This window comes from Dermochelys coriacea, chromosome 7, assembly GCF_009764565.3.
Source record: "Dermochelys coriacea isolate rDerCor1 chromosome 7, rDerCor1.pri.v4, whole genome shotgun sequence".
Classification (NCBI taxonomy): Eukaryota; Metazoa; Chordata; order Testudines; family Dermochelyidae; genus Dermochelys; species Dermochelys coriacea.
The window spans coordinates 95,102,878-95,129,958 of record NC_050074.1 but is presented as its reverse complement, the minus strand read 5'-3'; the positions used below and the strand labels follow the sequence as shown (position 1 = coordinate 95,129,958).

Sequence of the window (27,081 nt, the reverse complement as noted above, 5' to 3'; positions counted from 1 at the left end):
CAAAAAAGTCAAAACTTTTGCATGAGAAAGGCAAGCTAGATTTGGCCCTAATTTACATCTTTTGGAAGATTTGCTGGGGGGTGGTCTAAGGAGATATTCACCATCTTCTTTCTGCAGATTGCTCCAACAGCAGCCCATTCTCATGTCAGGCAAGAGTGGGGTACAACAACACTAGTAAAGTTCACTAGCCTCTACTAAAATTATAGATACATCCTCAAATTATTTTGAAGTTGTTGGTAACTTGTATTTTAAAATTACCCTCCCCAGTGAATATAGCAAGGGATCTGTTCTTCATTAAGGACTATTTGCATGAAAAGTTTGTAGGTTTTTTTCCAAATATTTTTGAGACAGTGTCATCAAAAAGTAAATATATAATTAAAAAAAAAATATCTTAATTCCCAAACTGGGTTTTCCTTACATTAGCTAATAACTAAAAAAATTCAAGTTTCTCAAACTTTAAAAACACTATGAGGCAATTGTTGTACAAATATTGCAAAATATGGTTCAGAGTTCAAAATATGTAGCTCCATTAATGTTGATTAAGTAATTACTTGTGAGGACAACAGACTATGTCCCCATTCAAAAACAGAAACTCCTAACTTTACTGAAACAATACAAAACTCAGAATTCTGAACACGTTCTAAGTCAAAACAGGCTAAAATAGTCAATACGGTAAAAGAAACAGTTACAAAATTGGCAGGAACTCACCATCTAGAGCTTCTTTTAATTCATCTTTGGTCCAAGCAACTTCTGTCATCAACAGTCGGAGGTAATACATAGCATGCTGATGAGGCTGTTCAGCTCGAAAGTTGTTAAGTGATCGCATGTACTAACAAGGTTGAAATAGGACATTCAATAATTACTAAACTCAGTTTCTAAATATAACAGCAACATCACCCCTGAACTACTTGGCTTTGTATACAACCCAAAACCCCACATTCCCAGATGCCAGCAACATTCTTAGTATTCTACACTTGTGCTTTCTTGAGTAGCGTAATAATTGGATTGAACTATGCTCATGATGATGTAGCTTTGCTTACATGATGATGAAGCTAGGAACTAAACTAAACTAGTTTCAATTTTGACAAACATTTATTCTCAGAGTGCAATTTTCCATTAATTCATTATGACAGATAACTCCAAACCAATATTTTCAGTCATTCTAGTCAAGGCCTATATATTCTGTGGCAACTATTACCAAATTCATTGCTAGCTGCAAACTATAACTAATTGTCCAGTGCCCTAGTCTCACACTGTCAGACAGAGGCAGGAACAGCTATATACAAAAGGAACAAGAAAAGGGTCTATTTTTGTGAGTAAGGAGCAGGGCTGTGACAACTGTTATTTTGCTCAGTTTGCATCCGGGCAAAATAAACACAGCCATCTCCTCAAACTGAAAGAATGGAAAGAACAAGCTAATAGTCTTGGCAATGTGGGATCTACTGAGTCCATACAGCCACAGGTAAGCATACCCTCCATTTCACAAGAGAAAGTCAGCTGTTTTTCAGAGGCCAGTGGGTAGATTGGAAATGCAACCCCTGCGACCATAAGGTGAGAGGGCTTTGTCTGGACTGACAGGAAAAAAGGGGGAGTCTCCCCTTTAAGAGTCCCCTCCCACGTGGGAATTGGGAAGGGGTGGCAGGCATCACCTAAGCCTGCAGGCAGGTGAGTAGGACTTAGGTAAACCACCGTCCCCCTGCACATCTGGAGAGAGTATATAAACCCTACTCCCTCAGGCTGAGCCCCGTCCTAACCCAGGATTAGTTTAGGACTGGATTTTTTTTCTCTGGTATGGGCATTATACTAAATCGCCTCATTTGTAACTGGGAATGACTTACACCCCACCATGGATAATCTGGCAATAAGGGGGAGCGTGCGTGTGTGATTTTTTTCCCTTCCCCATAGCAGCTCAGGGACCTGGTAGGGTAGATCAGGAGGTAAGGTTCAAGATGTCACAATTTATCAAGTGTCAGGTGTCCAGTGCAGCTACTCATTCCATATGGGTCCAGTTCTGTGTAAAACTGGAAATGGATTTAGGGGAAGGAATCCCCTAAAGAAAAGGAGGAACAAGGTTAGGGCTCCAAGTGTCTGCTGCAGCAAGGAGACAACCCCCTTTCCCCAGCCCCTTAACCTTCATATAAGGGAAGGTGGGGGTTCCCAGCAGTAGACTGGAACCAGCTTTGGAGGGCTGATGGCACCACATCCCTTGCGTTTTGTCTTTCTTTCTGTGTTTCTGGGACACAGAGGAAAAAGTTGGTGAAGAATGCATTCCCCCTTTCACCTGCTTTATAAGAAAAAAAGGAGCTGACCTTTTCTTAAAATGGATGAGCTTGTGGGAGAAGAAAATGCAACTTTTCCTCTTTAGATTTTGATGTTTTTTGGTTTTTCCTTTATGTTGTTACACACATGGATATACAGACAATAAAAATTGTACATAATCACAAAATATGCAAAATAATGAAAAGTAAATTCTGAGATAAAACTCCCGAGTTCTAGAGACATAAATGAGAAAATATCTCATAATACATAAAAGGAAAATCCCCAAGAAGTATGCATTATAGAGAATGTATAGATAGAAATATTTAGAAGTTTCTTTGGGGTTTTCCTTAGTTTTAAATTTAATTTTTATCTGTTTTATGCTGCCATGTGTGTCAGTTTACCACAGTAATGAGATTCAATGTGCCATAGATACTGACCCTGATACTGGACTATATCTTCCTTATATTTGATGTTCACCTATTTGAATATTAAAATTAAAAGTTTCCTGTTACATGATATTATGCCTTCTTCTCATGTAGACAACTCCAAATGTAAATAATTACATTTCTAGATTGGACTAACAGAAGTAACAAAAGTTGTAACCTATTTCAAAAGTTTAAAAAAAAAATTTGTAAAATGCAGTATATAAATATGGATCACCGAATTTTGTGCCAGTTTTCACTTCTGGAATTCTGCATATTCATGTACTGCATATCCTACACCATGAAATGAGTTATGATCCCCTGGGTCCAGAGGGGTCACAACCATCCCTCCTATCTATCCCATTTTTTTATGGCTAGATCAGATTGAAATCCTAAAATTTTTCTTGTTGTAAATGGGATCGGAGTATGGAAAAGTTTGAGAGGCACCGTTCTACTCCTTTTATAAATGAAAGGCATAATCCAGCAGTTAGAAAACGTTAACCACATATTTTGCCTGAATAAAGACTGTAGGGCCAATACTTTTGAAGACGTACAACCTTCATTTAAATATTATGGGTGAACTTCTGGCCAAACTGAAGCCAATAGCAAAACTCCCATCAACTTCAGTGGCCTAGGATTTCACCCTATACTTTTGGGCAGATTTAGCTCTCAACTGCCATTAAAATGTTCACATTTCACTCATAGTCAATGTATTCTGTTTTAAATTATCCCAATCACATTATACTTCCATAGAGCTTACCGCTTCCTTGATAATTTCAAATCTTTTCTCATCAATCTCAAAGGTGGTCATTTTTTCAATGATCTTCTTTAACAAGATATGCTGCTTGTCATTATAACCTTTTACAGAAAGCTATGGAAAGAGTGCATAAGTTCCTTTAAACTTGAAAAGTCAAAGAGCAATTTCTATAAAAAAAAATTGTGTTTATGATGGCCTAAAACTCATATACCACGATTAGAAACCCCCCCCCACAGATATTTGACTAGATTTTAATTTAAAATCAATTTCTCTCACAAGGTGGTGTAATATCGATGAAGACAATACTGTATGTCCTAGTGGTTTTACATGTAAAGGACAAATATTCATTCACTTTAGCTTAATAAAGCAGCAATGTGTAGGAGCATAGACTGTTTATTAGTACGGGCTCTAGTCAGTAAAGTATGTTTGAAGTACTCAAAAATGTTTTTCACTATGGACTTCTCATTATAGTAATAAAAACTAGCTTCCTACTCTCCTCAAATGTTAGCCCAAAAACCTATTTTCAACTCTATATTTAATTTTCCCTCATGAACCATAAATATATTTTACTGGGATGGTAGTAAATAATATCAGGAGACTAGGGTCAGTGTGGACACCTGTGGTCATAAAATTCAGTATGATACTAGCTTACAAAACCCAGAGTGTTAGTCTCAAATGTTTTGAGATATGGGTACTTCTACACACAAAGTCTTGATAAGGCTGCATATGGGGTAATATGCACACGGTATTAATCACCTAAATTACAAAATGAGTATCTATAAAATACAAAGAAAGCATGAAATAATTATGTAGTCTATGAAGAATCTGATGAGAAAAGGTTCCAAAACAAAGGAAAATACAAGATTTAAGTCCGGTTTGCAGGAACCAAAGGAGGTGACACACATTATGATCACAGAATCATAGAAATATACGCCTGGAAGGGTCCTTGACGGGTCATCTAGTCTAGTCCCCTGCATTGACGCAGGACTAAGTATTTTCTAGACCATCCCTGATAGGTGTTTGTCTAATCCATTCTTAAAATATCTCCAAGAATGAAGATTCCACAAACTCCCTAGTTCAGTGATTTTCAAATTTTTTTTTTCTGGGGACCCAGTTGAAGAAAATTGTTGATACCCATGACCCAACGGAGCTGGGGATGAGGGACTCGGGGTGTGGGAGGGGCTCAGGGCTGGAGCAGAGGGTTGGGATACAGGGGTGAGGGCTGTGGGGTGGGGCTGGGACTGGGACTGAGGGGTTCAGGGAGTGGGGGGGGGGTCTGGGCTGGGGCTCCACGCGGCTCTCGCCCGCAGGCACCCCCCACCTCTCCAGCAGAGTGCGGAGCTAGTGTTCGGGGCAGGGGCACCGCATGGAGCCCTGTGGCCCCCTGCCTAGAAGTGGGACCCACTGCTGGCCACTTCCAGGGCGCAGCGCAGTGTCTGAACAGGTAGTCGCTAGCCTGCCTTAGCTGGGCAGCACCGCTGATGGGACTTTTAACGTCCAGGTCGGCGGTGCTGATCAGAGCCACAAGGGTCCCTGGGTGCTACGCTCGGCGACCCAGTGCCTTACATGCTGCGACCCAATACCTGAACTTTGAAAAACACTGCCCTAGGTAATTTGTTCCAATCCTTAACCACCTTATTGTGAGGCAGTTTTTCCAAATGTCTAACCTAAATGTCTCTTACTGCAAGGTAATGGGAGACGGTATCAAAAGCCTTACTAAAGTCAAGATATATCACATCTCCTGCTTCCCCCCCATCCACAAGGCTTGTTACCCTGTCAAAGAAGGATATTATGTTGGTTTAACAGGATTTGTTGACAAATTCATGTTGACTATTACTTATCACTTTATTATTTTCTAGGTGCTTACAAACTGATTGTTTATTTGCTCCATTATGCGTCTGGGTACTGAAGTTAAGCTGACTGGTCTATAATTCCCTGGGTTGTCCTTATTCCCCTTTTTATAGATAAGTACTATATTTTCCTTTTTCCAGTCCTCTGAGACTCTCCCATCCGCCACAAATTCTGAAAGATAATTACTGTTGGCTCAGAGATCTCTTTGGCCATTTCCTTAAGTGTTCTAGGATGTATTTAGCCAGATCCTGCCAACTTAAAGACCTCTAAATTGTCAAAGTGATTCTTAATTTTTTTTCCCCTCTCCTATTTTAGACTGTGATGTTATTCACCCAATCACTGCTAACCCTTTTTGTGAAAATTGAAGAAAAAAAAAAAAAAAAGGAATTTAATACTTCAGCCTTCACTGTGTTTTCTCTTATTGCCTTTCCACCCCCATTAAGTAAGGGGACAACCCTGTCCTTGGTCTTTGTCTTGCTTCTAATGTATTTGTAAAATGTTGTTTTGTTACCCTTTATGTCGAATAGCTAGTTAAATCTTGTTTTGTTTCTAATTTTGTCCCTACAAGTTTCTGTTGGGTTTATATATATATTTAATATTTATCTTTCCTAATTTGACTTATTTTCCACTTTTGGTATGACTTTTTGAGTTTCAGGTCATTGAAGATCTTCTGGCTACGCCAGGTTGCTCTCTTATCATACTTCCTATCTTTCCTACGCATTGGAATAATTTGCTCTTGTGCCCTTAACAGTGTCTCTTTAAAAAATGCCAACTCTCCTTAACTCTTTTTGCCCCTTAGACTTGCTTTCCATGGGATCTTACCTACCAAGTCTCTGGGTTGCAAAAGTCTGCCTTCTTGAAGTCCACCATCTTTATTGCGCTTTCTTCTTTCCTATCATGAACTCCATCATTTCATGATCACTTTCACCCAACTGCCTTTCACCTTCAAATTCTCAACCAGTTCCTCCCTATCTATCAAAATCAAATCTAAAATAGCCTCTCCCCTAGTTGCTTTCTCTATTGTCTGTTGCTTTCTCTATCGTCTGTAATAAAAAGTTGTCTCCAATGCAATTCCAAGAACTTGTTGTATAATCTGCTCCCTGCTGTATTATTTTCCAAACAGATATCTGGGTAGTTGAAGTCCCCTAACACCATCAAGTCCTGTGCATTGAATGATTTTTGTTAGTTTAAAAAAAATTCATCTACGTCTTTTTCCTGGTTAAGTGGTCAATTGTAGGCCCCTACCATGACATCACTTTTGTTTTTTACCCTTTTTATCTTTACTCAGAGACTTTCAACAGGTCTGCCTCCCACTTTTATCTCAATCTCAGTGCCAGTGTATATATTGTTGATATACAAGACAATACCTTCTCCCTTTTTTCCCCCCTGCCTGTCCCTCCTGAACAAGCTGTATCCCTCTATACCAATATTCCAGTCATGTGAATTATCCCACCAAGTTTCTGTGATTCAATTATGTCATAACTGTGATTATTCACAATATTTCTAGTCTTCCTGTTTTCCATACTTCTTACATTAATATACAGACATCTAAGATGTCCATTAGTTTTTGCCTCTATATTCCCTTATCTCTCATTTGTGCCTCCTATGAATCTTCCAGGATGCAATGACAATCTTTCCAAGGAAGGAATAAAATATTGTAGTTATGATTGGAAGCTCCAGACAGAAGATTTCATCCTCTATAGTAGACAGGTTTTTTCTCCACTACTATTAAAATATTGAATAATCTACCATACGATTTTGAAGTAGATCTCAAAAATGCATTTTATGACAAAGGTTTATAGTGTGTGTGTGTGTGTGTGTGTGTGTGTGTGTGTGTGTGTGTGTGTGTGTGTGTGTGTGTGTCTATATAGTCATCATAAAATATACTTGAGTTGATCATAAACAATTTGAGCACTCAGATACTACAATAATGTGTTTTAGAAATGTACATGTATCACATGTAACACTCAAGTTTTAGTAGAACATTCATCCTTCTTTAGACATACTTTTATAGTGTTGACATCTTAATGTACAGTATGTACTACAGAATTGCAGAATACCTATCACAGATCATCTTCTGCACTGTAAAAAAATACATTGATATATAGACTAAGGGTACCAGATACCAATTCAGAGCAATATCACTTTACAGCATGAAACTGGAATCTTCACATATTTTGGAAACTTGTTTTAAAATTATGAACTAATTTAGCTGCTAATAAATAAAAATCTGACAGTAAATGAGCATAATTTCATTTAGAATTAATTCTGACCACTGAACTTGAAAATGTCAGCAAGCTTTCAGAATAAAAATATGTATACGTTTTCAGCCATTACGTAGAACCACTAGAAACAGGATTTTGTGGAGTTAAAAAAAAAAAGTCACTACGACAAAGATGTTGTAAGCCTGAGCACATAAAATTCAAAGGCAATATAAGCACAACCTGTCCACTTAGCTCTTCTTTGAAGTAGCACTGTGTTTTTATAGGAATGTGATGGTGTTGGTGTGTTACATAAAGACAAGCCTTTAATACAAGCTACGTTTTGATAACTTATTAGAAATATCTTAGAAAAGCCTAAAGAAGTGACAATACATCATAAGATCAATATTTATTAAACAAAAATTGCCATAGTTTTGGATTTTAAAATAGTTGACAAAAATCAACTCCAAAGAAAATTCACAAAGATGTATTAGTCTGATATAAAAATGCACAAATGGATTCATAACTCACTGCTGAAGAATTAGAGGAACTAAGTATATAGGAAATCTAGAGGGTTAATATTCATACAACACAAAATGCTTTTTATTTTGAAAGTTCAGAATTAATCCATTTTATATACAAACACACCATCACACTTTCAGGGTTACCGTGTAAGCGGGTAAAAAATGTGAATTAGAATGCACACAGTTGTGGCGTGCACACATTCACTAATTAACCAAATCATTCACTGATGATTAAAAAAAAATTTTTTTTCCCAGTCATGGAGATAGATGCAAGGAAAAATCATTAACCATCTTGTTTAGAAATGCAGAAGTCAATGTTTTCCCCAAGCTCAACTTAACTCTCAAACTGTCTTCACTTCTTCCTGTGTTTTTTTCTTACTTACAAGAATTGCATTCATTCCTGATGCAATGCCATAGATCAAACCTGAGAGGCGTGCTGCATATGTATACTCTTTTAAATCATCCTTCAATAACCTGATAAACAGGTATGTCATGTTGCAATGAAGAGGATCAGCATAAATGTAGCGACTAACAAAAAGAAAAACAAAAGAAATGCTTTGATACCTCAAGCAATGACACAGTAATGGATGAAGAAACATGACTAGAGAGTATGTATATGCAGCCTCATTATTAGTATCTCTTAGAAAAGAAAGTTGAAGTGAACCACTTATTTAGCAGCAATGTGAAGATTTTTTTTCTTTGTCAGAAAGTCTTACAATAGTTATCTGACATAGAATGAAACTAAATCGAAACTCAGAATTAGGAGCAGGATCACTTTCTTTTTTGGAAGAGGAGCAAATCTTACAGCTAGCTAATCTGATGAATGGTGTAAAAGAAAGGAGTAAATTTGCTGAGTATAAATGGAAATATTGTTGAAGACTTAGAACAAGATTCAATTTAACATTCAATTTATAAGAAAGTATGATTAGCTATCAAGATTTAAAAAGGAGTTAAAAAAACCCACACCATAGACCATCAATGGAAAAAAAGCCACTTTTTAAATAAAAATGCTTCCATCAAATCAATATAAAAATCTTGATGAGTGGAAGTAGATTTAAGGCTCTAAGATTTTCCTTGATTTGGGTACTTACATACATCCCATAGATGGTATTTTGGAGGTCATAGTTCAAGCCAGCTAGTTCTGCTGCATATGCATACTCGTTGAGGGAGTCTTTGAGTAGTTCAAGGTACAAATAGGCCATGTTACAATGCAAGGGATCCACGTAAGCAAATGGGCTGGAAGAAAACGTTGAAAGTAAAATATCCAGTTTAATTATTTCCCAGTTCTTTTGGGCCATTTAAATTTGAGTTCAAGAAAATGCAATATTTAAATACTGTGCTGTTGGGTCCCCTTCTGAAGCATTACTATTTCAAAATAAAAAACACACAGATAACCAAAAATAACAGTTGATTTTTCTTATGGTTTCAGTGTTGCCCCATTATAAATATACAATCAGGACTTTAATTTAAATTCCTGTTCTTTTTAAACTGGTAAATCATGCCATGCAATATTAACTCTGCTTCTGAAGTCAGAGCTCATCAAGTGCATAATTAACTTAAATGATCCCCAAGTATTAAACGAATAACTAAGATTAATCCAATTTCTAAATGTTAAGCAGATTAATGCTTTCATGCCTTCAGAAAATACAATAGTTGCTATTTAAAAAGAGTGAACAGTTACCAAACCATTGTATGCAAGGCACTGCAGGATTTCCTATACTCAGAGCAGGAAATAACTGCAGCATCTCCCATTCCATGGTATAGTAACTGTGAGATAAACGGTGTCTTTTTAATGAAAACAACCGTACAAGTTCCAGTGTTATGTTACTATTATCCAACCTTATACAGTAGCTACATACATCTCTTAAAAGAGAAAGGCAACTCAAAGACTCAAGCCATGTTTCAACAATATTGAATCTGTTAAATATTGGTATTTATTAGAGTATCACAAGCTAAGTCAATACTGGTAATAATGTATTCCTACTTTGGTCAGATATTTAGTTTAAATAGCATTATATGCATGTGTATGTACATAAATTTATAATAAAAATGTCACAGACATAATAAGCAGTACATGAAGTACAGTAATTGTTGAAGTATTGATTACCAAATACATATTAGTGTTCACCATATACATGAAGACAAGTCCAAGTCCATTTCCAACACACATTTGTGGCAAAGCTTAAAGATGAACTGCAAAATGTTTTTTAAAATAAATAAAGTTCCTGAATTTTTTTTTGGCAAAACCTGGATCTCTGTCTCTCTCCCAACTCCCTAAAATTAGGGAATGGGATCACAAGAGGAACTAAAAGGATATTTTCTGTTACAGAAATTGAATGGCCTTTCAGAGTCTGATTTCCAACTCAGTGAAAGTTGCCAACTCACTACAATGCTACAGGCTCTGTTTTGGCTGGCCCTTTTCTGAATACTTACCATGAGCCTAGAATGAGTCAAGGTAGGATGGGGCTGTTATTTGCATTTCCCTCTATCTATATAAGGAACATCCCAACAACTGATTAATTTGAATATGTCCACTTATGCATCTTCCAGGATAAAATATTGAAATCAAGATAATATACCAGCCAACCATTTAGACACATACATTACCCCCCCCACATTGACTGAATTCTTCTCACGTGTGAACCAAGACTTGTTATTATGGGCTATTTTCAGTATCTATAGCAACTATAACTCTTGCTATTCATTTGGCTGGTGAAGACCAACAGGGACATTTGGAACTAAATTTGGAAATTTTCCCTTTGTGAAAGCAGAAGGTAAGCCATCCTTAAATGGTGATAATAAGGGCATTGCTTAAGAAGCTTTTTTTAAGAGGCTACCAATCTCACCAGCTAGTGCTAATTTCTAATATAGCATTTTTAAACAAGATTGTTGAGAAAGTGTTGCTGGAGCAACTCAGTCACATCTTGATCACACGGACGACGTCCTGCTCTTACCAGCCTGGTTTCAGACATGAGTTTAGTACCAGTCCAATATTTTTGTGCATGGTTGTTGACTTCCTCCTAGCAATGACACAGATAGCGTCCTTGCTGATTTTTTAAGCTCTATCAGCAGTCATTCGGTAGCATTAACCACAAGGCTTCTGACTTGCCTATGGAGCCTTATTGGCAGAAATGGAAAGGCTTTTCTTATAAGGTTTGTTTCTCCTCTTAGATCCCAAAATGTGAATGAATATTTGTTGTTCTTCTCTTGTGCATTAAGCAGGACCTCAACCTCTTATACATACTGTGACAGACCCAGACCAGTGGGGTACAGGAGTCTGGTAGAATGCAAATATACTGGCAACTGGATGAATAGTTTTCTGTTCCCTAGTGACCAAAGCAGGGGCTGCCCTAGAGCAATCAGGAACCTGTTAGAACCAAATAAGAGGCAAGCTAATCAAGACACCTGGAGCCAATTAAGAACTTTTGAGAATCAATTACGGCAGGCAGACTAATCAGGACACCTGGTTTAAAAAGGACCTCCCATCAGTTAGTAGGGGTAATGAGAAGGCATGCTGCAGGAGGACTGAAGAGTTCAAGTGTGATCAGGCTTCAGGAGGAAGATTCTGCAGTGAGGATAAAGAAGGTTCTGGGGGAAGGCCTGGGGAAATAGCCCAGGGAGTTGTAGCTGTCACGCAGCTGATACAGGGAACATTGTAGACAGCTGCTATCCACATGGCCCTGGGCTGGAACCCGGTGTAGAGGGTGGGCCCGGGTTCCCCACATCGTCCCAACTCCTGATCAGATAAAGGAGGAGTTGACCTGATCTGTGAGAAACACCAGAAGGAAAGGTCTAAATTGGAAGGGATCTGGCCTGTTCCCGACCCAATAGGTAGGACACAGAGACTGCAGGGATTGTTCTCTGTTTCCCCCATGCTGGCCAGTGATGAGGTTAGCTGAATGGACAGCAGGTTTGAGCCACTAGCAAAAGTGGCCAAAACTGAGAGCTGCCAGGAATCTCTGAGGTGAGCAAATCCGCCAATAAGCGCAGGACCCACCAAGGCAGAGGAGGAACTTTGTCACAGTACATATCGGACAGACAGTCTAACTGCTAGGGGCAGTAGTGAGCCATTCTGGCCTGTACTTTCATAGATACATTATACCACAGAGAGCTACATTTTTTTTTAATGGAGGGGGGGTGTCAAACTAAGGTAAAACTGTTTCTTTTCTAGTACCTGATAGAGAAAGAAGTAGATGGGAGAGAAGTGGTTTATGCTTAATCCAGATAAATTAGAAGGGATGGTAGCAACTGTCTGCTCCATTTGACTGGAGGGAGGGGTTTGAGGAGGTAACTAGGCTGGGACTTTCAAAGAAGCTTAAGGGTGTTAGGTGACTAGTTCCTGTTGACTAGTAGACAGGAAGAAGTGGCTTTGGGAAATGGCAAAAATGGGGTATACACCTTCTTTTGGGGGTGTATGTCCAATCTTTGCCAGTACATTTCACAATCTAGGGGTTCCTATTGAAGCCACTGCTGCTCCTCAAGTGACAGCTTTTGCAAATAGTGCCTTATTTCCATGTATGGTTAGTTCCTTTGTGATGCTGACCTAGCCACAGCGATTCACATTTTTATAACCTGCAGACTGGATTATTTTAAAAACACATTATTAAGGCCTATGCTTACAAAATACCCAGAAACTTCAGCTAGTGCACAATAGAATGAGGCAAGGCCTTCTAAACACAAACACCAGTACTCTATACATGAAATTCAAGGTGCTGGCAATGATATATAAAGTGTTAATGGTGTGAGATCAAAGAGAACTCCCCTTCCTGCTTCTGTCTTTCCATTGATGGCAGTGAATTCTCAGTGAAGGACCCAGGCCTTTTGAACCTGCTCTCTCCAGTGGTCTGCCAGTGCTAAGCGTTACCACACATTAGGCCACCAGTATAAGACTTGTCTGTTCAGGCCTTTGAAAGCTTTTGGGCTGAGTTTAATAAGAGGACTGGGGATCAGCACTGGGATTTTCAAAGAAGCCTAAGTGAGTCAGACACTCAACTTCTGCTGAAAGTCAACAACAACTAGTCACCTAACACCCTTAAGCTTCTTTGAAAGTCCCAGCCTAGTTTCCTCCTTAAACCCCTCCCTCCAGTCAAATGGAGCAGACAGTTGCTACCATGTTAGTTTCAAGGCCAGTGATGCATTTGGCTATTTTACAATTTATTATTTTTATAAATGCAAAGCACTCTATTGCTCAGTGATGCATGCCAAAATAAGTTTTCAAATAAACAAAATTCCAAAATAGGAATGCAGACTCCGCCCATTTGGAGAAAAAAAAAAAAAAAGAAGCAGCGCCAAATTTTAAATAGCCATCTGCCTAAACCTTGGGACATCTAAAATGTAGGCCTCCTGGTTTCCCTGCCACTGTGGATGACTCTACAACCACCTTAAACAAAAGGTTGGAAAACTTCCTTACTAAACCATTGTTTTACTTTTTTTAAAAAAAGACAGATTATCCAAATTCCTGAATCATAGTCTAGACAACACCCAAGGCTATTTAACACCCTATGGAGTGTCTGACAAGGCCTGTATCCAGAAGCCTTTAATACAAATTTAACATGATGCCTGCGTCCCAGGGTTTCCAGAGTCTTCCACCCATAGAAGCTTCATAGAGTTCCATATCCTTGGTCTACGCTGAAAATTTTGGGGATGAGAAGGAATGATTGACTATCCTCATTTTTTTAGTTTTAATTTCATCAACACAACAGGTGCTGTTAGCATCATTCAGCCAGAAAGCGCTCCAGGGATCCTGGCTGCTCAGAGCTGCAGGCAGTAGAAATCCTCCTAAAGGATCAAAGGCTATACTCCAGACAACTTTTTTGGGGCACAGCCCTCTGACGTAATGAGAGAGATTGTATTTTTCAGTAGGTTCCACTGAACTGCGCTGATTCAAAGTAAACTCATTCTGGAACAGGTCATGGTGGTTCAAATCTTTTGCAAGGAAGGCAGACCTCTGAGGTAAGCCTCTTCACCATACCTCTGATCACAAAAATGTCAGTATTCTGCTCAAGAGAAAGAACAAAGACCAGAAAACCCCTGGATGCTTTCATCTTCTCATGGAGAATGATTATGTCCCACATTATTTCTTGTTTCAGAGTAGCAGCCGTGTTAGTCTGTATTCGCAAAAAGAAAAGGAGTACTTGTGGCACCTTAGAGACTAACAAATTTATTAGAGCATAAGCTTTCGTGAGCTACAGCTCACTGTAATGCATCCGATGAAGTGAGCTGTAGCTCACGAAAGCTTATGCTCTAATAAATTTGTTAGTCTCTAAGGTGCCACAAGTACTCCTTTTATTATTTCTTGTGACAGCAGTCCTGGCCAAGCTCAAGAGACACAAATGTTCAATGTAACCTCACTGTCAAATATTAACAGAGACAAAACCGGTTTCCACTTCTGTTGGAGATGATGGTTGTCAATCTCACCAAGCCACGTCTCCCAGAATTGATCATATAAAATCAGGACACCTTCTTGATCCCATCTTTGGCTCCTCGCCTCTGATCACTGCTCCTCAAGGAGGATGGTGGATCATTCTAGCATTTTAAATAGGGTATTTCAAGTCCTTCTAGTTGTTCAGAAAGAACATACCAGGAGAGTCTATGAATTCAACTGGCAAAAGTTTCACAGTTTTTTGTGAATATGTCCAAGTGAATCCCTTCACTTGCTCTACATTAGAACTGTTTTATTACTTTTTTCATTTGTCATACACTGGGTTGCAAATGGCATCCCTCACAGTTCATTTGGAAGCTATTTCACGGCCTTTCATAAACCTGTAGAAGATAAAACCTTCCTCTGTGCATCCCAAAGTGCCCCGTTTTGGATGTGCATATTGCAGTGGGAATCTATTTCAGCAGGTAGAAATGGAGAAAGAGGAGAAGGAAAGTTACTTACCTTTAATTCTTGTTTTTATAAGAAGATAAGCTAGCCCAACAGATCATCATTTTATCCTCCCACCATTTTCTTAGACATACATATGAATTAGTTTGCTCTGTTTTTTACTTTCAGTGCTTGTCCTGTAGCTTCAAAAAGGAGTGGAGAGAAAGGCTGTGTCTGGCCAGGCTAATGGCCCCCATACTAACAAGCATTCTAATGGCTTAGAACTTAGTAAGTGAAACCTGACCTTGTCAGACAGCCAAGTATGATACAGACTGGTAATCTATTGCACCTAAATGTTTAGAAAAGGAAGTAAGTTTCCTCAGACAGGGTGGTTGATAACTGTTGACATTCAAAGTATCTTCAGAAGGTAAGAATTACAGGCAAGTACTACAGTTTTTTCAGCCTTCACTTCCATGCGCTTATACAATATGCCTGAACTTGGGAGGTAACTATCACAAGGCCCTCTACACATATTATTTGCTATTTTCTGATGACAGGAGCATGACCTCTCTTACTGTCTTTCACTGTTGTGTGTGCGCAACAGACTATTTCTTAGAATTTCTCTATATGGTGATCTACTGATTTTGATTATATGGATGGCAATTTTTTTATGCTGGATGTTTGCTAGGAAGAAACTCCAAACTGAAGAAACTCCAAAAGGTCTGCCTTCACCACACTCCTAATGGCGATTCAAGACAAACATTCAGTGTACCCATGAGCGACCACAACACCTCATACTCTAATCTTTTAAAAATCATCACCCTGATCCATCAGGAAAAACAAAGAAAGGTTCTGAAATAATTTAGGTTTCAGAGTAGCAGCCATGTTAGTCTGTATCCACAAAAAGAAAAGGAGTATGTATGGCACCTTAGAGACTAACAAAACAAATTTGTTAGTCTCCAAGGTGCCACACGTACTCCTTTCCTTTTTGTGAAATAATTTAGACGTTCTCTGGCCCCAGCACAGGAATCAATGTCACATGACATTCAACAGTCAATACCGCTTCAAAACCAAGAGCTGAAAATGACTGCTCCAAAAGAAAGATCCACAGCACTAAGAAGATTGACAGGTTTCCTCATTCCCAGAACTATCTTCAGAGAATTCAAACTGGAAGTAAATATCTTGCCTTGGCCAATTTTTTTAAATGGTACAATTTCCCATGAAGGAAATACAAGACCTGATTTAACTTTACTGTTGTTTATACTGCCAATGTGATGTCATGTATCTTCATTTGGGATCCCCACATCTGTTGATATCAAAGATGTTTCCCCCAAAATCAAAAAGTGACTTGATAACAGTCATAAAAATAAAACTTTGAATAATGTTTAAATCTTACCTATGTATGCATTACAGAAACTAAACAAAACCTACTCTGATTTGTGATTATATAAAAAGTGTATAAAACCACATCAGCATAATATTTAATATGTAAAGCATTAACAAATACTGAACTTGTAATTTATTCAGAATTTAAAATACAACATCTTTGAAACAGCAAATTGAATAATAAGTAGTAGCTGTTGTCAGATGTATTTCAGATATAGTAAATAAGGGATTAAAATATATTGTTTTGAGACTGGATTAAGTATTTAATGCCATTACCAGCTACTCATAAATATTTATCTGAACACCCCCAACTGCTTCTTTCTTCAATTATTGAATAATATGAGGTTTCCTGATGTGTTTTATCATCTAATATTACCAAAGCAGAATAAACCAGTAACCTAGATCATTTTGAAGAGTTTTTGCAACTTAAACGCAGATTTCCTGTAAAGAATAAGAAACTTTTGGGAGTTCAAATTAGTGTGATATACTTAATATACTGCATACCTGAAAAACTCAAAGTTGAGACAAGCTTTTGGCAAGAAGAATTTGTCATCTTGCTTGAACCATAGTTTGCTCATAGCAGTGTCCTGTGTCAAGAAAACAACACCACGTTTTTAACATGAGATTTTATATTATGCTGTTTTACAAACTGCATTTTAGCACTTCTACACTTAGTTTACATTTTTTCCTTAAATATACATATACATACACAACCATCCGCCCTTGGAGTGAGATTCTCACCTCACTGTGGCTTGTTTACAAACCAGATAAAAAGGGCCAGAGTGGTGTAAAGGAGCCCTGAAAATTCACGTCCAGCTAGGGGAGAATTCCTCTGGAGCAGAAACTGTGGAAGTCAGCCAAAAAGCTGCCATATGAGAAACTGCAAGCTCTAGCATAGGGATGTGCCAGGGCAGGGCTGATTCATGGAAAACTGTGGAGATTATAGGTAGTATGTGGCTAATAGGTCAGCCTAGGGATGCTGCTGTAACTCACTCCAGAGAGCAGCTGAGGATCAGGATGACACAAAGATGACAAAGTCACCATAGCTGTCCCGTTCCCTCCACCCTCAGCACTGGGGCTTTATTTTAAAATTCTCAGTGGAAGAAAAAAAATCCAAAAGAACTGCAAACAAACTGACATAAAACAGACAATCATTTCTCTCCCCACTTTTTTTTTTTTTTTTAAATTTCCATATATGGTGAAAGAGGTAACGTTATGACAAGGTGATTTTTTGGGGATGGGGCATTCTTTAAACATCTGTTTGTCGCTGCTCATAGGTTTGGAATGCCAGTTGTCCAAGAACGAGATGGACTAGTGAGCAGAGTGCAAATGGGGCCATCAAAGACACACAATAAATATATTTTATTGCATGGCTCTTTAATTTATAAACGTAGAAAATCATCTTCACCGCTACCACAAATGCTAAATGTGTATACAATTTAATACATAAAATACATTTACTTTTCACATGCTTTTTCATATAAAAACTAACTCTTCTCCTTCACAATGTTTCATGTTCTCTGTGTGCATGTATATAAATCTCCCCACTGTATTTTCCACTGAATGCATCCGATGAAGTGAGCTGTAGCTCACGAAAGCTTATGCTCAAATAAATTTGTTTGTCTCTAAGGTGCCAGAAGTACTCCTTTTCTTTACTGCTCTTTATGTAGCCTGTTGTAAAACTAGGCAAATATCTAGATGAGTTGATGTACCCCCTGGAAGACCTCTACTTACCCCCAGAGGTACACGTATCTCTTGTGAGAACTCCCAGGCGTGCTAGATAAGCTACGTTCATACTATGATCAAGCAGCAACAGGACGGAGTTGCAGAAGGTTCATCCTACATCCAACTCAGCAAAGTTCATCACTCTTGAAAGAGAAACTATTTCTTGAATCTGAATAGCTGAGAAATTAATTTTCTGGTATTAAAAAATGTTGAACTTTGCTGAAAGTGCGATGGGGAGGGGGGCGGGTCCTTGCTTGCTGCTACCAGAAAGGTAGGGAGCAGATAGGCGTCTTTGCTTGCAATCGCAAGCTCTTTTCATGTACAGCTTCAACAGAATGACCTTTCCAACTTACCAACAAATGCTCAAAAAAAATCTGTGTGGCAGTCACTCTTCTGATCAAGAAGTTTGTCAGTGGTTCACACACTTTCAAAAGGATTAAGAAAGGGTTCAAGCTATTGGCAGACCCATTTTCAGGGGAACCCGAAGAAACAGAGTACACAGTTCAGCTCAAATTGACTAATTTTAGTGCTTTTTTGTTGCCGGTTAAGAGGTTTTTAAGAAAGCAATTTACAAACTTTTGTACTTATGAATAAACTATATATGACAAGTTAATCTATTTTATTTTAAAGCTTTTATCAGGGAACAATGGTTAACCTTCCAGCAAGCTAGCTAGCTGACAGAACTTCCATTTGATGCAAGCAATACATATCCTTACCTTGATAAGAGCAGGGTACTGTGGTGCATCCTTTTCTAGTGGCAAAATTTCAAAGTTAGTAGGAATAAACTCATTCTTCATTGGAAGCTTGAATTTTCCATTTAGGTCAGCATTTTGCCATTTCTGGATAAATAAGAGTATGATTATTAGTTAAATTTCTGACTAGCAGATGGATATATACTTAAATCCTGTAGCTCTGTAACAGAAAACATAATTTTGCTACTATCCTATACATATGCACTAGTGAGAGATGGGAGATGATAGACCAGCAGAAAAATGTCTGAACTGGGGAAGGAGGTGGGAGAAGGCCAGCAAATGGGAAAGATATATCTGACCGAGGGAAATGGGAAAGTAAAAGATAATTAGAAAAAGGTATATGGGGGTGGGGAATCTTTCTTCATTCCACCATTTCAGCCTTGTGCATCCTCTTGTTTTTGGCTCAATAAAAGTACCACATTAAATATATATACAGAAATTCTTTCAGCTTGGGTTCTACTTGTTCAATAAATATATTGAATATGGTGAGGAGTTTCTCTACTATTTCTGTTAAGAGCAGATTAGGATGTGTGGTCTGACAGACCCTGAGTATGCCTTTCGGGGCATACTGCAAGGCCAACTCATTTTTGAGTGAGAAGATAATTTTATCTGAGGAGGGATGTTTCCCACTTCCCTCCTTTTTCTGAGGTTTTCGTTTACAGAAGTCCACTAAATTTTGCACAATATATTCATTCTATAAACTTGAAAAGACATGCATATTTTGAATCAGCCTTAGAACCATAGTTAAAGCTGTGTTGGTATTTCCATTATAAAATTCCTTTTTCAGGACAAGTATAGTTCATAAAAAAATTACTTTTGGCTTAAAAATTCACTCCTTTGTGGAAAAACAAAATTGTCATTTTATGTTGGATCATCTGTTTTTACAGAAGAAAGAAAATGAGTTTATAGCCAGTTCAGAAATCCTTCTCTCATCTTCTAACTAAAACTATCTTTGCAAACAAAATGCAGTTAATCAATAGTTTTTGGCATTGAAAATAATTAAAAATTGCCCAGGTTGTTAAAAATAAGGGGTGAAATATCCAGGTCCTATTGAAGTCAATTGCAAAACTGCTATGGTCTTCAACAGGGCTAGGATTTCAGACAAAAATTCATACAGAGGGCCAGTTAAAAGTCAGTAGGAGTTTTACCATTGACTTCAAGGGTCCAGAATCAGATGAATAAGCCACAAGTTTTTTGTAACTTAATTTTTTAAGTATGTATTGTATATTATGGAGGTCTTACAAAGAAAATCTGCAAAGACCCATTGATTTCAATGGATTTGATGTATAGCTATCTTAAAGTACCTCACCGTACTATTTTGTAGCATGCAATGAAAAGTCTTGAAACACTTTTAAATGAGGGTCTAAACTCCATTGCTGCAGAACAGACTGAAATATCATTACTAATGGCAGTTGTAAGTGCAAATTCTCCTTTCCACAAATAGGAAAATTACATCTACATGCAAAAATTTTATTTCAGAAATGGAAATCTAGTAATTGTTTTAACATGCCTTGATGACTTCATCAGAAATTGCTTCTTGCTTGTACTGTGTTCCATACCATTCTTCCGTTCGATCAGTTTTTCCTTCAAAAGATTTAGAAACTATTGCAACCCTAAAAAACAGACAAAAATCAAAACACACACTTAGGTACCAAAGTACTTTACCAACAAATATACAAAGTAACACGAGAGATCATTTCATTCGCCACTAAAATGCAGCCATCTCCAGCATGGAATTTAGAAGCTGTTTAAGATGCATAGTGCCTGTAACTGAAGAATACCATCTCCAAATGCAACTGTAGAAATATTTAGGTCAACAGTAGGCAGTATCCAAATTTAACACACAATCATAAGCCCTTAATCATAACTTTCGATTTGTACTTGTTCAGCCACAATAATTTTACTGTTCCCAGTAAATGACGCTCTACAGGTTGGGGTTGTGTGCAAACTTGCATGCAATTTCTGATTTCTTGGATTCTCCATCCTTGATTTCCGATTTGTATTGAGCAGTTTTAAAACGATGATTCATAGATATTAAGGTCAGAAGGGACAATTATGATCATCTAGTCTGACCTTCTGCATAACACAGGCTACAGAATCTCACCCACCCACTCCTGTGAAAAATCTCTCACCTATGTCTGAGCTACTGAAGTCCTCAAATCGTGGCCTAAAGACTTTAAGGAGCAGAGAATCCTCCAGAAAGTGATCCATGCCCCATTCTACAGAGGAAGTCAAAAAACCTCCAGGGCCTCTTCCAATCTGCCCTGGAGGAAAATTCCTTCCTGACCCCAAATATGGCCATCAGCTGAACCCTGAGCATGTGCACAAGATTCACCAGCCAGATACCCAGTAAAGGATTTTCTGTAGGAACTCCGATTGCACCCCATCTCACATCCCATCACAGGCCATTGGGCCCGTTTACCATGAATATTTAAAGATCAATTGATTGCCAAAATCATATTATCCCATCATACCATCTCCTCCATAAACTTATCAAGCTTAATCTTAAAGCCAGATAGGTCTTTTCCCCCACTGCTTCCCTTGGACGGCTATTCCAAAACTTCCCTCCTCTGATGGTTAGAAACCTTCATCTAATTTCAAGTCTAAACTCCCCAATGGCCAGTTTATATGCATTTGTTCTTGTGTCCACATTGGTTCTGAACTTAAATAATTCTTCTCCCCCTCTGGTATTTATCCCTCTGATATATTTATAGAGAGCAATCATATCTCCCCTCAACCTTCTTTTGGTTAGGTTAAACAAGCCAAGCTCTTTGAGTCTCCTTTCATAAAACAGGTTTTCCATTCCTCGGATCATCCTAGTAGCCCTTCTCTGTACCTGTTCCAGTTTGAATTCATCTTTAACATGGGAGACCAGAACTGCACACAGTATTCCAGATGAGGTCTCACCAGTGTCTTGTATAATGGTATTAAAACCTCCTTATCTCTACTGCAAATACTTCGCCTGATGCATCCCAAGACCGCATTAGCTTTTTTCACAGCCATATCACATTGGCGGCTCATAGTCATCCTATGATCAACCAATACTCCAAGTACTCCAATACTTCTTTCATTACTTCTAATTGATGCGTCCCCAGCTTATAACTAAAATTCTTGTTATTAATCCCTAAATGCATAACCTTACACTTCTCACTATTAAATTTCATCCTATTGCTATTACTCCAGTTTACAAGGTCATCCAAATCTTCCTGTATGATATCCCGGTCTCTCTCTAAATTGGCAATACCTCCTAGCTTTGTATCATCCGCAAACTTTATTAGTACACACCCACTTTTTGTGCCAAGGTCAGTAATAAAAAGATTGGTCCCCAAACTGATCCTTGAGGAACTCCACTGGTAAACTCCCTCCAGCCTGACAATTCACCTTTCAGTAGGACCCACTGTAGTCTCCCTGTTAACCAATTCCTTATCCACCTTTCAATTTTCATATTGATCCCCATCTTTTTCAATTTAAATAATAATTCCCCATGTGGCACGGTATCAAACACCTTACTGAAATCTAGGTAAATTAGATCCATTGCATTTTCTTTGTCTAAAAAAAACTGTTACTTTCTCAAAGAAGGAGATCAGGTTGGTTTGGCAAGATCTACCTTTTGTAAAAAAACATGTTGTATTTTGTCCGATTTACCATTGACCTCAACGTCCTTAACTACTTTCTCCTTCAAATTTTCCAATTTTGCATACTACAGATGTCAAACAGGCCTGTAGTGACCCGGATCACTTTTTTTTCCCTTTCTTAAAAATAGGAACTACGTTAGCAATTCTCCAATCATACGGTACAACCCCTGAGTTTACAGATTCATTAAAAATTCTTGCTCATGGGCTTGCAATTTCATATGCCAATTTGTTTAATATTCTTGGTTGAAGATTATCTGTGCCTCCTGATTTAGTCCCATTAAGCTGTTCAAGTTTCACAAGCAGGAGTTGTAGACCAAGCTGGATGAGCAAGCATCCTGTACAAAATCTGCAATATGACTACTGAATTTTTCTCAACACCTACATCAGAGACCAAATAATTAAAGTAGTAACTGCACAAAGACTTTCGATATACAAATTTTATGTATGACCTAGTTTATATAAAACAGATTTAAGTTCTATTCCTGCATGCTGAACCCTGTGTGCAGACTTCCACATGAATTGCTGTTTATTGGTTAGCAATGGACCTCTTTACTGTGGTAGCAGTTTATTTTATACTTTTTAATCAATACACATTGTCAATCAGAAGCCTACAAGAGACCTGGCGAAGAAGGGGAAATCCAAAATAGAAGATGAGAAACAGTGCAAGTAACTAATTACAAACCAAGATGTTTTCAGCAGTCTTCACAAAAACACAAAACCTTGAATTCTTTAACAGTTTTTACTGCAAAATGATATATTCAACAAAGAAACTCAACAGGAATTACAAACTAGATTAAAAGGCATATAAAATTTATGAGAATTCTGATAACAGTTATTGCATATCCAGAAAGGTCATATCATTATCTTCTTCATAAATTCAACATTTCATAGAGATGTTTCATAGCAAAATAACAAAATGTCAAACTTCGTGCAGATGGGTTAAAATACACACTAAACATGTGCTGTGGACATTCTATTAGATTATGAGGAGCTTTTGAAGCTAGGGACAGTCTCTTATGGGATTGTACCACACAATTGGGTCCTGATCCCATAGGAGGCATTTGGACATTACCAGTATCAAACTTAAATAATAATGAGTACGTTTCTTGCAAAGTATTTATGGAATTTCTTTTATAAAATGAAGAAGAAAAGTTTAAATATATGGAATGTTAGTGTTCTTAACGTCCATTATCTACATCTCACTATTCTACTAACTACTGATTCTGTGACCACATTTTTAGTGGGGCATGGAGGGGTGCCACTCAAGCAGTTTGGGGAAATTTGGATTCTATTATACATAACTTCAGATACAATGTTTCACGAATTCTAGAAGTAAAAATTCAGAAATGCTTGTGAAATTAGTCTGTGCCTTGTAATAAAGGCACATTGGGGTTGAGGGTGTCACCTGATTTAGTAAATGGTAGGCATTTTTTTAATTTATTTTTTTTAAATTAAAGGAAATATTCTCCTACTCCCAACATCTATAGTCACTACCACAGAATATCACAAGAGCTTCAAATTCTGAAGCAGGATTTGTACAGAAAGCTAGATAATTTTGAGACCAATATTTCTAGTCAGGCATGCCGAGGACAGACGATCAAATCTCATGCTTCAGGGATGCAGATAATTACTGCAGGGGTCAGAAAGAAAATTTTTACTTTCCACCTCAAAGACCCCTGGTCAACTGGCATTTAAAACAAACAAACAAACAAACAAACGTTATTCAGAAACAGTAGCTTAAGGCTACTACCAGAGACAGAATACTGATCTGATCTGCCATAGCAAATGCAATGGTCCTATAAACTTTTTGTTCTCCAAGGCAAAACAATGGCTAGGAGATTTTTCATAAGAAGCGTTAAAGACCTAGTCAGGCTGGTTTATACTGCCCTGCTACAAGTGGAGCATCTATAGGTCTGTCTAGTTTGGCTAGTTCCATTTTATGCTCCTGAAAAAGGTCTGTTACAATCAAGAGGAAAACATATCTGCACTGCAATTAAACACCCACGACTGTCCTGATTTTAGCAGACTGAGGCTCACAGGGCTCAGGCTATGGGACTGTAAAATTGTGGTGTAGACGTTCGGGCTTGGGCTGCAGCCCAAGCTCTGGGACCCCAGGAGTGGGATGGTCCCAAACATCTACACTGCAATTTTGAAGCCTCGCAGCCCATGCCCTGCAAACCCAAGTCAGCTGACATGATTCCGCTGCAGGTGTTTAAATTGCAGCGTAGACATATGGTTAAGAGGAAAACATGTAGGGTATAACAGCCATTGCTCCTGAAAAGGTAACTAGCCAAAAGGGAAATTCTGGAAGTAAGAGGGAGAGCTAAAAAACTCATGCTATTCAGTCCATACATTCACAAGAGCAAAACCAGGAAAAGCCACAGTGCAAAACTGTTGATAATATCTGCTAAACGGAAGCCCACCACTAGAATTATTTATTGTTTCTTGAGCACTCAAAATGTTTGCTAGGCATTACATAAGAAAATAAGAAGGAAATTTGCCTGTCTAGGGAGCTTATGATTTTAATAAACAACAAGATGCAACATCTGAGAGCAAAAAATAGCATAGCAGAAGAGTTGCATATACTTAAATAATTGCATAACCTTGTATGTCCCAGGTGCATCTTAAAAATTAGCAAGATATGTTAAATTACTTTTCTTTCACAAAAGGTGTCATGAGATCTGTAACTTTCATCTAGTCACCCAAAGTCAAGAAAGGACCTTTTACCATTTTAACTGAAGTTTGTACTCCTGTCCTCTCCTCACTTCTGTAAGCTCTACACTTCACTGTAAACCAAGGGCAAGAGCCAAGTCTTAATATGGGACATGATCCTTTGGCCCAACTGCTATCAACGGAACCAAATCAACCCAGAGATTTATGCCAGATTTACAGAAATGTAGACATGGATTCACCAGCAAGTTTAAAAGGCAAAAACAAACAAAACAAACAACTAATGGGTAACCCTAATCAAATGCTAAAATATAAAAATGCAAAATCCCTTAACACATGCTGGAACAAGTAGCCACATGATTAGTGACCCTGGCATGAGACAACTGTCTAATTTTTTTTTTTTTTTTAAACTGTGACATGGCACATGTCCAAGTGGGGACAAGAAATAAGGACTAGTTTGTCTTACCAGAATTCCGGTGTGCTGTGCCTTTACCACCCTATGACCATTTTTAGCACAAATGGGTCAAATAAAGTCATCCAAATACTTGGTCTCATTGTTTACTTTTATTTCCCCATCTGTCTGTATTAAAAGTAATAGGCATCACAATGTTTTTGATTCCAGTTGCATTCATTTGTTTTCATCACAGAATACATGGTTTCAAAATATAAAAAAGTTATTGCAGAGTAGCTTACCGGACATTTTCTGGCCTCAATTTATCCAGCACCATCTCTATTAAATCAGGCCTAAATTCTTCAAGTAAATATTCAGCAGCAAGCACTTCTTCTATGGGATAATACTAAAATAAAAAAAAATAAAACATTTTGACTAGAAAACATTTTAAATAAAAAAAGCCTTATTGCATTAAGCTAAAATGATAGAATTTAATAGTAATTATTATGAATAGAGAGCTTTTATATTAGGTTCTGAATACATTATTATTATATGGTAATCTAAAAAGCCATCCACCTTAACTACAGTAGTTATTAATATAAAACTAAGTAAAAATAATATGTAAAATAGTGACCCCTGGAGGATATTTTTAAAGTTAAAAGCAGCAAATAGTAAGCGTACACAGACTCTCAAGAATTCAAGTTTCAGAACTCTAAAATGATCCTTATAACCGTAATTTAGCCAATTTTTCAAAGGAAAGAACATCTCCAGTATCTAAGAACACAATATATATTGTTTCAGTAATTTGGGGTTTTCAAATATTTCTTTAGAACTCCAAGTTATATGATCATTTTCCTTAAAATACTACAGTGTAAGTTGGATTTATAGAAAAATATATTTTTGGACTGTGTGTTCAATGGGCACAAAGGCAGGTACAAATTGCAACCTCTGCAGGCAGCGATGGTGGAGTTAGGATTCAAACTGGGGAATGCAAACAAGCTATTGCAAGGATTCCACCAGGTAACAGCGTGACCTACTCGTATGCATGTGTTACTGGTCTGCCTCTGTGCCTATTCACAGGGCATATGAGTTGCTACTCTCCCCACATACAGAGACTTAGCTCTTTAGCTTAAGCTGTAGTAGCACATGTGTTTAGGTCTGAGATCCCCCATTCAGTCCCTGGTGTATATGCCAAAGGAGTGACAATGGCACCTGTACTTTCTTGCTGGGGTCTCTATCATTGCCTAATGATGGAAACTGCCTGGGGGAGCTACTGAAATCAGTGCATCTCCTAGACAGCTTGGCTATGGCTGTGCTGTCTGCCTAGCTGAACCTTCCTAGTGAAAGTATAAAATAGCACATCAGATTTCAGTCTCAGATATACAGTATACATTGCTCTTCCATCTATACAGGTATTTTTATAGTTCTAATTACCATAATATCCGACTGCTACATTTGAAATTATAATTTGAATCTCTGTCCTCCTTCTGTACCTGCAGGACAACTAGCTTGATTGACTGTATATTTGGGGGATTATATGTATATTGGTGTGTGAGAGCAAAAGACTGCTTATCTGGAAAAATCATATATTGATTTTTTGATACGCTACAAATTGAATCTGGCTCAGCATAGCAAGAGCAGTCACGCACCACTCCCTAGCTACACAGGTACTTGTTTCAGGCACCCGGAGCAGCCAGCTG

At 38.0% G+C, this 27,081-nt stretch overlaps 1 protein-coding gene across 6 annotated transcripts in view; it reads right to left on the bottom strand.

Annotated features, from left to right (window-relative positions):
• The window catches only part of IDE (insulin degrading enzyme), a 98,013-nt gene that overhangs the window by 30,135 nt on the left and 40,797 nt on the right, over positions 1-27,081 (bottom strand). For 5 of the 6 annotated variants that reach the window (XM_043519584.1, XM_038408834.2, XM_043519585.1 and 2 more), the window contains 7 exons: positions 25,684-25,787; positions 20,196-20,298; positions 18,650-18,772; positions 16,713-16,795; positions 9,106-9,250; positions 3,442-3,552; positions 709-829 (listed from right to left, as the gene is read on the bottom strand). In XM_043519584.1, the coding sequence (XP_043375519.1) occupies positions 709-829; positions 3,442-3,552; positions 9,106-9,250; positions 16,713-16,795; positions 18,650-18,772; positions 20,196-20,298; positions 25,684-25,787 (790 nt within the window). Of the gene's footprint in view, positions 1-708; positions 830-3,441; positions 3,553-8,397; positions 8,543-9,105; positions 9,251-16,712; positions 16,796-18,649; positions 18,773-20,195; positions 20,299-25,683; positions 25,788-27,081 lie in introns of all 6 variants that reach the window. The other variant, XM_043519583.1, reaches the window with a different exon arrangement.